Source organism: Fukomys damarensis, unplaced genomic scaffold (assembly GCF_012274545.1).
Source record: "Fukomys damarensis isolate Sample0158 unplaced genomic scaffold, DMR_v1.0_HiC HiC_scaffold_13, whole genome shotgun sequence".
In the NCBI taxonomy this organism is placed as follows: domain Eukaryota; kingdom Metazoa; phylum Chordata; class Mammalia; order Rodentia; family Bathyergidae; genus Fukomys; species Fukomys damarensis.
In genome coordinates, this window is record NW_022900925.1 from 11,389,328 (window position 1) to 11,400,838 (window position 11,511).

An 11,511-nucleotide genomic window follows, 5' to 3' on the forward strand; every position below is an offset into this window, starting at 1 on the left:
AATACCAGATGTTTGCCGATCAATATACAAAGTATTTATTCAGCAGTCATGTGCCAAGCACTGTGCTAGGCACTGTGGTGGATACAAAATTTAAGACATGATCCCTGCCCTTAAGGAGCTTACATTCTTATGAGGAAGACTAAAATACATGTACTAGCTAGGAACAGTGTAAGACAGTATATAATTTTGTGGAAGAGTATGTCATACAGATGTGAAACTTTGTAGGGATTCAAAGACAATGAAATAGGCCTTACAATCAAGATTTCTTGAGGTGTCAGGAGAAAGGCAAGGCCTTGAAGGACTGAAGACTTAATTCGAGATCCCTATTAGGTAGAAGTGGGAGTACGCTTCAGAGAGGAAGACAAAGTATGCATTATATATAGGGGCTTATTAAGAAGCCACTGTGGATTTCTCAGCAGAGAAATGACCTGACCACACATGGTTCAAACAGCTTTAATGCAATCTCATACTGATAATAATAGCAGATCTTGGCTAACAACACATGTGGAACTCGTCTGTAAAAAGAAAGTACAGCAACATAAAAACACTGGCAGGAGAGATGACAATTCTAGGAAGCCTGTTATTCAACATGGCCAATAGTGTCAATACTTAGTTTTCAGAGGCCCTCAGAGACAAAGTGAGGGATCCACTACCAAGATCCATAAAAATGGGTACTTTGCTTCAAGAAACTGTGCTAGTATGAAATTTTAGGATACACAAGACACAGAGAAAAGAACAACTGTAAGAGAGAAACAAGTACAAATCCATAGTAAAAAACAAAATTAAAAAAACACCAAAATGCATATAAAAATATCTACTAGGAGATGCAATTTATATGTCCATTTACTTTAAAAATGAACATATGCTGTATTTCTATAACGAAAAAAAAATCCCTATGTCTTAAGTCAGGGGTGTGCCTTTTGGTATTACTGGTAGAATCCAGGAGTCTCTCAAATTATATTGGTATATAAGGTTAGTTGGGCACAAAATTCCATGTATCAGATTTCACTTTTCAATTAACTTGCATTATGAAAAGGAAGTGTATTCTGGAAGAATGAAGTTCAGGATGTAAGTTGGGAAAAAGTACAGATTTTTCCTAATGGCCAGGGATACATAAAGATCCTGTCAAGCAACACAAGGCTAGGGATAGTGGTAGTAGGATTGGTCAGACTGAGAGGTCAATGATTCAAACTACCACCATCAGGACAGTGTAGTAACAGAATCCTGCCACTAGGATTTTACATCTTATAAAATGAGGAAAACCAAAATCCTGTAACTAACTGCTTTTAGGTTCTACCAGCAAAATGTGTTTCCTGTTATACTCAGTCACTGATGTGTAGTTATTCCCCACTTAGGTGAAGTAATTTTAGGATTAAAACTTTACTGTAAAAATTCTATTAACTGGGGACTGGGGATTTAGCTCAGTGGTTCTGTTGCCTGCTTTGCAAGTATAAGCTCCTGAGTTCAATCCCCGGTACTAAAAAAAAACCAAAAAAACCAAAATTCTATTAACTGGCTAATTCAAAATTAATGAAGGAAGAATAAAACTACAGACCCCCATTTCTAGCCCAAAACATTAAAAAAAAAAAAAAAAAAAAGATGTGCTGGCACATGCCTTGTAATTCTAGAACTCTAGGAGGTTGAGGCAAGAGGATTGTGAATTTGGGCCCAGTAAAACCCTATCTTGGAATAAAAGGGCTGGAGATGTAGCTTAGTGTTAAGGCCCTGGGTTCAATATCTAGTACTGCAAAACAAAATACAAAATATAACAGAAACACCAAAATGACTAAAAGGTTCCTTGAACAGAGACAAAAATGGTCAAATTTAAGAATCCCACAGGATTATATGATCTAAAATTGGCATTCAAACTTTAAAAAGACTCTAAACCTTTTAGGAAATAAAGCAGTCCATTGACCCAAGTTTCATAAAATTGCAACAGTCATATTCAAACTTACTTACTAGCAACATGTAAAATACGACTAAATTCCATTACTTATGCACATTACATTTAGAAAGACATTAAAATACTTTTCATTTTGGAAACACTCTGAAAATTTACATTTGTTTCTATTTAAGCCTATGTCAAATTTTCTGGGAAATCTCACTATGGAAAGCTACCCTTAACCAAGACAGAACGACTAAGGACGATCCAGTTTGGAGAAAGGATCTTACGCCTTTATGCTGCTTATGAAAACTAAGAGCACCTCTTTCTTGGGGGTGTCCTTTTTCACTCTTCTGGGTTCCGATTAAGCAGTATGATCACAAACCTCAGGAGACCATGGGAGACTTAATATTTTGGACCAGTAAATAATAGGCATTAAGTGCCAAATTTTGTAGACCCTAATTTCTATCTGACTGGGAAGGTAAACCAGGTACTTGGCTCTCAAAGTTTTCAGCTTTTCACGAAGCAAATGAAAACTGTTAACATTCTAATGACCAAGGAAGGATGTATGCTTAACTGCTGCCCATTTACCTTCCTGTAGATTTCCAAAACTGTTACCAGTCTTTTCTTCAATATTTCCTAATAGAGAAACAGAAGCACAACAAATAAGATGCTCGATTAACTTTCTGCTTGCAGCTGACTTTTCTGTAGCGGAATTCCTCCTGCTGCTGAAACTGCCCTGTGGTTTGATAAATTGAAGTTTCTCAATTCCCAGATGGAGAACAATTTATCTGAAGGACAGAGATAAATATTCCTATTGAAGTTAGCACTGTGAATTATGATGTACACAGCCATAGCACACCAGCCATGTGTTTCCAATCTTGAAATGAAATCCAGTTAAAAGACACAAAAAGAGCAGGCATGTAAACTGCTCTGAGCTCAGACTGACACAGGAGAGCTAAAACACGTAATTTAAAAGATCACACACAAAAGCTTTAATACAGTGAAACAGAGATGGAATTCAGTTTTATTTTGTCCTCTCTGAAACTTCCATTACACCATGGCCTCATCTATCAAAGAAGAGGAAGAAAAACGCCTGCCTTATGCCATCTGAAGTACTCATGTACTTGTTAAGAGGTGGCAGGATATAATGGTTTCTCCAGTTTTTTGGCTCCAAGAGATTACACTTTCAGTACCAGTGTAGTGAGGAACCACTGGCAAAATGCTGGAAATATCTTCTAGATTAGTCAGTGTACCATTTTGTAAAGTGCTTCTGGAGTTAAAATCTGTAAAACTGTCAAAAGTGTCCACACTTTTGCAACAAAGGATAAAACAATCCCAATGGGTATTTCATAGAGTCCTTCCCAGCTGGGTCTCATTATTGGCACGGTGCTTTAACCTCCAAGGCGCTGGCCCTCACCCCAGGCAAAGCCTCCTGGCCGTTCTTCAGGTAGTGGATTGTAATTTGGATCCTCATCTGGTGTATCAAAAATAGTCCTCCTAAAAGACAGGCAACAAATATAATTTAGTCCCAGAATCATCTTAGGTCCAAAGTACTATAAGGTCAGTTTACTCCCACAAGGTTGTCACCAATGGACAAACATTACATCTTCCTGCCAACTGAAGTTATCATGCTTTAAAAGTGTCCATAGCTACTTAACATTTTTATTAACTTTTAACTCCTTTACTAAATTTTTTTTTTGGTACCAGGAATCAAACTTGGGTCCTTGCACTTGCGAGGCAGGTGGCAGAACCACTGAGCTAACTCCCCAGCCCCTTTACTAATTTTTTTTAACCACAAAAGCAATACATATTAACTGAAGAAAAAAGGAACACTGATTAACAAAATATTCTGAAACCTGAGATAGCTATTGTTAATGTTTTAATCATTTTCTTAAAATAAAATAACCACAATTCTACAATAGATCACACTTTCGTCTGTTTTATAACCAGGCTTTAATTTATCACGAAGGTCTCCTCTTCACTCAAGGGTCCATTTACAGATGAATGAGGCCAGGCATGGCGGTAGACACCTTTGATCCCAGCTCTCTAGGCAACTGAGGCAGGAGGATCGAAAGTTTAAACCCAGCCAACTTGCCAAGACTCTATGAAGGAATGAATGAATGAATGAACTTTAGGAAAGAAAGAAAGAAAGAGAGAAAGAGAAAGAAAGAGAGGGGGGAGAGGGAGAGAAAGGCAGGCAGGCAGGGAATGGTTTAATTCCTAGTATTACACATCCACACAAATAAAGAAAGGACATTCATTCCAACATATGATACACGATAGATGAGGAGAACCTTGATGGCATTATACTAAATGAAATAAACCCAGTCACAAATACTGTATGATTCTACTTGTATGAGGTACCTAGATAAGTCAAATTAATAAAGACAGAAATAGAATGGTGGTTGCCTCGTACTAAGGGGATGGAGAACTAGGGAGTTATTTAAAGGACACAAGAGTTTCAGTTTTGCAAGGTGAAGGGTTCTATGAATGGTAATGATAAGAGCACACCAATATGAATATACTTAATATCAATTAATTGGTCATTTAAAAATGGGTAAGATTGTAAATTTTGTTAGATCCCATAATTTAGAAAAATTTTAAAATAAAAATATCCCAAGAAAAATTAGGCAGAGCATAGAGATAGTAAATGTTCAAAAGACTTTAGCTGCAAGTATATATTGATTCAAAAATCTCATTAAAAAATGAACCATTAAAGTAGCACCCTCAATTAGCACCATTTCTAACTGTACTTATCCACAGTTGATAAAATTATAAATATCTGAAAATTTCCACTTTAAACTGGAGTCAGAAAAAAGTATTTATTTCAAAATGAACTCTAATACTTACAAAATAACAACAAAAATAAGCATACCACTGGGCTGAAGGAAAAAAGCATTTGCTTAGCATTTGTGAGGCCCTAGGTTGGATTTGCTAGCAATGCAAAAAGCAAAAACGAGCCTACCAATAGAGAAATGGGCAAAGGATGAGCAGATAAACTAAAACGAAATCCTTATGGTCAATAACCATGAAAATGTACACTTTCACAATAACTAAAGAAAAGCATTCTAAAATAATTTTAAAACTTTTTACTGATCAAATGTTAAAGAAGGAAGAACAAAATAGGTGTCCACGGCAGAGTTGAGCATCCGTAGCTCTGGGCAGAAAAGGGATGGGGAGAAGTAGGTTAGTGTAAGGAGTCAAGGGCCCAACCAGGTTATGCAGACATGGAGATGACCTGATAGGATGTCAGTCAGAGTAGGGTGAGGAGGGTAGAGGAATGAATAAAACAACATAAACAAATTTCAAAGATACATATTACACTAGGACAACTTGTAAAAAAGGTATACATATCACGAGTCTATCCATGAAGCTGTAGACCATGTAAAACTAATCTATGCACATATCCATGCTCCTACACATACATATAATCCTGTAAGTTCAATGTAAGGACCTGAGACTGTCAACATGCCAATAGCCATGACCACATCTAGCATCTAGAACTTAGCTTCTAAATACTGTTCTCCACTAAAAAGCAACCAACGTTACCTGAAGAAACAGATGATTCTAGGACTAGGTCAGGGAGAGCCTGGAATATCCTGTTGGGCCAGAACGTAATAAATTGTTAAAAATAATAATGATGATTACAGGGAATATTCTGAAGGGATTTCCATTAGCCAAATTTGAGAAAAATCTATCAAAACAATAATAAAAGATTATAATTTATAAATAAAATAAAAAACCATGAATCTATGCAGATGTGAACAAATGAACTAATAAAGAGATATCTACATAATCTCTCTCTCTCTCTCTCTTTTTTTTTTTGGTGAGACAGGGCTATGTAGTTGAGACTGGCCTTGAACTCACTATGTAGCCCATGATGGCCTCGAATTTGCAGTGATCCTCATACCTCAGGTTCCTGAGGGCTGAGATTACAGGTGTGAGCTACCAGGCCAGGCTAGTCTATCTTAAATCACTTCCTTGTCATTGGGACAAAATATCAGGCACCTACAACTTAAAGGTGGAGAAGTTTATTTCAGCTCAAATTTCTTAGAGGACTTAGTATACAGTTGGAAGAAAGGGGAAGGTAGAAGGTGGAAGGTTCTGGCAGTGGAAAACTGCTAAAATCGTGGCAGTCAGGAAGCAGAGATGGACAGAAGGAGCCAGGGAGGGAGCTACACCCTTCCAAGTTACACCCCAGTAATCAGTGGATGAGCAGTGTTCCCTGACCTAATCATCTTCTAAAAGCCCCAACTCTGAACACATAAGGGTTTTGGGAGACATCCTAGATCTAAACTAACAATCTGAAAGTACCTTTCCAAGAAATACTCAACTACAAAAGGAAAAAGACTACTTTTACGGTGAGAAGCCTGGCAGATACCTTACTCATGCAAAGTGACCATTACTTTGACAAATATGACAAGTTGAAATCCTGTGCCAAGCAAGAGGTGGCAAGCAGAACACCGTCATTTCTCTTACACTCCTGCCAAAGCAGCAAACTTTGAATCTAAATACAAGGGAGAACATTAAACATGCTACAGACGAGCTCATAATCTTAAAAAACAAACGTGTGTTATGAAAAGTCAAGGAGACTTAAGCGAGTCTAAATGAAAGGCAACTAAATACAACACCTGAATCTGTATTCTTTGTTATTTATAGCAAAATTATACATTTATGTTATATAATGTTCTCTATAATATTATTAGAACAACTAGCCAAACTGGAATTTGGTCTGAGGCTTAATGTTTAGTTTCTGATTTTCACATGTGGAAGAATATCCTTGTTTACAGAAAATATACATTAAGGGGATATCAGGGCATTACAAGGACAATTCACTTTCTAATATAATAGTGGTGACCTATGGCCTGTGTGCCACAGCAGGTACGCAGAGACCTCTCTGTCAGCACATGAGCCAGCTTGCCCCAGTGGCCAAGCATGAGGCAACAGTTGTTTTTGTTTGTTTGTACTGTTTTTGGTACTAGGGATTGAACTCAGGTCCTTGCACTTGCAAGGCAGGCGGTAGAACCACTGAGCTAAATCCCTGGCCTAACAGTTGTTTTTTAAAAACTAAAACTTCAGTATTCAGGTTTAATTGCAGTATTGGCACTTTGTGATATATGTGAGTTTTGATTTGCAGGCTGGTTACCTGGTTTCTAAAAGGTTCACTACCACTGTTCTAATACTGTTAAGAGTTTAAAAAAGTCCTTTGGATATGTATAATTTTTTTTTGGTACCAGGGATCGAACTTGGAACCTTGTCCTGGTGAGGCCGGCAGCGGAACCACTGAGCTAAATCCCCAGCTGTATATGTATAATTTTTTTTTATAAGTCTGATATTATCTCAAAAAATTTTAAAAAAATCATAAAAATCAGGCTGGGGATTAGCTCAGCCACACAGCACCTGCCTGGCAAGCACAAGGTCCTGAGTTCAATCCTGGGTTACCCTCCCAAATCATAAAAAATGAGATACCATCTTATAGTTATCAAAGTAGGAAATGATAAATAAGGGAGTTAGGTAAAAGTATAAAGAAATCAACCCTTAGACACTGCTGGTAGAAATGTAAACTTGAACCATTTTAGGGCCAGGGATTTAGTTCAGTGGTTCCACCGCCTGCCTCGCAAGCGCAAGGACCCAAGTTCCATCCCGGTACCAAAAACAAACAAACGTGAACCATTTTGGAAGGCATTTAAGCAATAATTTAAATAGAAGTTCCATTATTCTTTTTTTTGTGGGGGGGTACCAGGGATTGAACTCAGGGCCTTGGGCTTACAAGGCAGGTGGTGGAACCACTGAGCTAAATCCCTGGCACAGTTCCGTAATTCTTTGGAAATAATCATGGATACATGCAGAGATTTGGCTACAAGGACATTCACCACTCCAATTACAGAAGGGAATTGCAAGAACTAATGTCACTGTTTAACAAAAAGGGACCAGTAAAAGTATGCTAAATCAGTATCATGAATTATCACGTAGCTGTTACAATTTTGTAGAACATTTATGACAGAAAAGTAATCGTGACATATTGTTAAAAAGGTTATGAAACAGCGCTTTAAAAAAGTATACTAAAAAAATATACTGATGGCAAAAGACTACAGGTATCAAAAAGATAACAATAGTAGCCACTGCAATGGTAATAAATGATTTACTTTTTCATTTATTCTACAACAAACATTGTATAATAAAAACTCATAATTTCCCCCTTAATCAATCCCTTTTTGAAAAAAATGTAGTAGTTCCCAAAGACACAAAATTCTGGAGTAGAAAGGGGTCTTAAAATTCAAATCTCTAGCTCAGGAAACTGAACCAAGCAAGATACAGCATAGTCAAACACTGCAAGCCAAAGGGAAGAGTAAATCTTGAAAGGAATAAGAGGAAAAAGAACACCACCTTCAAAACACATACACTGTATTAGTCAGCTTTGCATCACCAATGAAATACGTAACTCAGCGTAATTATTAAGAAGAGTCTATTAAACACGTGATTTTACAAGCTAAAACTCCAAAGGGCAGGGCACGCCTCAGCATAGAGCAATACCCCAAGCTCAGGCAGGACCTAGCAAGTGACTAAGTCTCAAACTAGAAGGTCACAAGAGCTGGGTGGCAGCAGGTCAGTTCCTTTTATAATGCTCCAAGGGATCCCATGACCTAAGATCCTCCCACTATGCCCCATCCCTTAAAGGTTCCACCGTATCTTTTAGTATGACCACTTTGGGAACTAAGCATCCAATCACAACTTCTGGGGGGATACAATTAGATCATATCCAAGCTACAGTGTGTATACACACACACACACATCCACACACTCACAAACACTTAACTTCTAATCACAAACGAAACTGCAGGAAAAGTTAGCACATGTAGCAAGCTGGGTATGGTGTCACATTCCTGTAATCCTAGCACTGGAAAGGCTTAATGCAGGAGGATCCTGAGTTTGAGCCCAGCTTAGACAAGCTTAGACTAGGATCTTATCTTATGTCTCACCATTAGAAAATTTCATCCATGTTGCCTAGTTTGCTACCTCAATTCTCTAAACTTGGACAGCACTTGTCATAAAACTATAGGCTCCTCCCTGGGCTAGGAAGTTTTAGTGGTCATCCAGGACAATAACTGCAAAGTCACCCCCACAATGTCTGGGATTATTAATCTCTTTTGACACAACGCTAGCAGCCAGCTCCTATTCAATCCAAGTGTACCCCATCTGTAGCCACATTACTCAATCTGCAAATACTGACTGCCCTAAACTATGTGTACCAAAAGGTATGAAAGTCTAATGAAACCCAGATCATGGGTTCCATCATGTTTTGTTTATTTATTTATTTATTTATGGAGACAGGGTCTCACTATGTAGTTGAGACTGACCTGGAACTATGTAGCCCAGGCTGGTCTTGAACTCACAGCAATCCTCCTGCCTCAGCCTCCCGAGTGCTGGGATTACAGGAGTGCGCCACCTCGCCTGGCTTCCCATCATGTTTCAGACATAAAACATGGGGTTAAATACTCACAAAATAGATGGTGTTTTCAGAATTCTTATTCCACCAGGCTGATTAGGAAATACATCTTCCAAGAAAAAGTATATGTGGCCAACTGCAATACCTACAGTCAACCAGAAATAAAGACTGAGGAAAGAACTCAAATTTTGACTGCACATGAACTACCAACGTTAAGTTGCTTATATTTAGGACAATTATCAGTGTAACTCTTAAAAATTAGTGAACTGATATTGTAGTCTTTAAGATGTAACTATCAAATAATCCTACAATAGCTATATATGAAGGATAGGATAAACATGAAAAATAGTGACAAAATAAATTTACAGGTTAAAACAACAGGAAAAGTAGTGTTAAGACTCTTACCCAAGAGGTCCACAATGATCGAGTTCCCCAACAATAAGGAAAACCCCATGAGCACCCAGGGCAGAAACGGGGCTTGGAAGTTGAGAAGGCCAAAGAAGTTCATGCGAACATAAGGGTTCCTTCGGCTCCACACGTAGACAAGCATTATTGTGAAGGCCTGGCCCAAGAAAACTAAGCTCACAAATAAACCAAAAAGCTAACAGATGGCATTAAGGAAAATATCAACATTGAAAGCATAATAGGGAAAGTTGAGACTTTAGAGCACTAAAAATTGTATTGTAATGAAAGTTTGAATTAGAAAAGTTGAGCGGTTACATATTTAGAATACAGTAGACCCTCAAGTTAGGACTGGCCTGACATTTGAACAACTTGGGTTAATTAGGTTAATGGAAGATTCACCTGCCTCTTGGTATCTACAGCGTGTACCCATGTAAACATCCAGATCTCAGCTGTATTGATTTACAACCAACTTCAGTTACAACCAGCCCTCCAGAACCAATTGAATTTGTCAGTCAAGGGTCCACTGTTAAAGGAAAAAAGAGTCTGAAAGTAATTAGCTGGAGCAGCAATGGTGAACCCTTTAGAGCTTTCAGTAACAGCAAACAGCCCTCTGTGGCATGTGTGCCATGGGTTTACCACCAATGTAATGACCTGGAGCGATCTGGTAAAAACTGGCTTAAGTGAGATCATCTGGATTACAGCTGTATGAACATGTGAAATGACTGCTTTTGTGAAGTTCTTGCCTCTTTGAAAAGTGTTAATTCCTTGGTCAATAATTACAATAAAAGCTCACTCACAGATGAACAGTGCTACCTGGAACAATACCATCTTGTCAGATAATACTACATCCAAGTCTATTATACACAATGAAATTCTTTTTTAATAAATAATAAATCATTTTTGACAGTGACTACACATCTCACTAACTTAGTTTAAAAGTGATGCACATTCATCAAGAACGATATAATGGGCCGGGGATTTAGCTCATTGGTTGTCTCTGCCTGTCTCCAAGTGCAAGGTCCCGAGTTGAATCCCTAGTACCAAAAACAAAACAAAACAAAACAAAAAACAAACAGAAAAAGATAATGATATAACTAAGATGCTTCATAGTAACCCACCTGGGTTAAAGTTCCTCTACCCTGCTCAGAGTGGTAGAAAGACATTCTGTCCAACTCTAGGGTGGGAAAGCTGTCACAAAAGTCAGCTGTAAAATAAATGGTAATGCCCTGAAGCTAAAATCTGGAGGTTTGCTTTTATCTGGTTGTTAAGAATATCTAGTCAATTGTAGGAGACAGATGAAAAGCTTTAGGAAGAGAGAGGCTGTTCTTTAACATTTTCCTGTATTTATTGAAGGATACGGTCATTAAGAAGCCACCAAAAAGGAACATAAATACAAAGTCTGCTGTCCGGCCTCGGAAAGAGCCTTCTTCTAGCATTCGACAGTAACGGTATCTTAAGTTCCAAGTTAAGAAAATGTTAAGCACACAAACACGAATAAAGTAAAATTTAACCTTTTAAGTATACTTAGACTTCACATTATCTGTAAGGAACTCAAGTCTTCATTTCTCTAACAATGTTTGAGTGGTAATTGGATTAATTATTTTTTTGATAGGATCTTGCTATATAGGTCAGGCTAGGTTCAAACTATCATGTAGCCCACACTGGGCTTGAACTTGTGACAATCCTTCTGCCTCAGGCTCCCAAGTGTTGGGATTATTGGTGTGTGTCACCACGGCTGGCTACATTTTTTTTTTTTTTTTTTTTTTTTTTTTTT

General features: G+C 37.9%; 1 protein-coding gene across 3 annotated transcripts in view; it reads right to left on the reverse strand.

Annotated features, from left to right (window-relative positions):
- The window catches only part of Derl2 (derlin 2), a 16,078-nt gene continuing 4,567 nt past the window's right edge, over positions 1 to 11,511 (reverse strand). For 2 of the 3 annotated variants that reach the window (XM_033762833.1, XM_010605840.3), the window contains exons 4-7: positions 11,096 to 11,189; positions 9,738 to 9,933; positions 9,387 to 9,477; positions 2 to 3,382 (exon numbers count right to left, since the gene is read on the reverse strand). In XM_033762833.1, the coding sequence (XP_033618724.1) occupies positions 3,277 to 3,382; positions 9,387 to 9,477; positions 9,738 to 9,933; positions 11,096 to 11,189 (487 nt within the window). In that variant the 3' untranslated portion in view covers positions 2 to 3,276. Of the gene's footprint in view, positions 3,383 to 5,434; positions 5,485 to 9,386; positions 9,478 to 9,737; positions 9,934 to 11,095; positions 11,190 to 11,511 lie in introns of all 3 variants that reach the window. The other variant, XM_010605839.3, reaches the window with a different exon arrangement.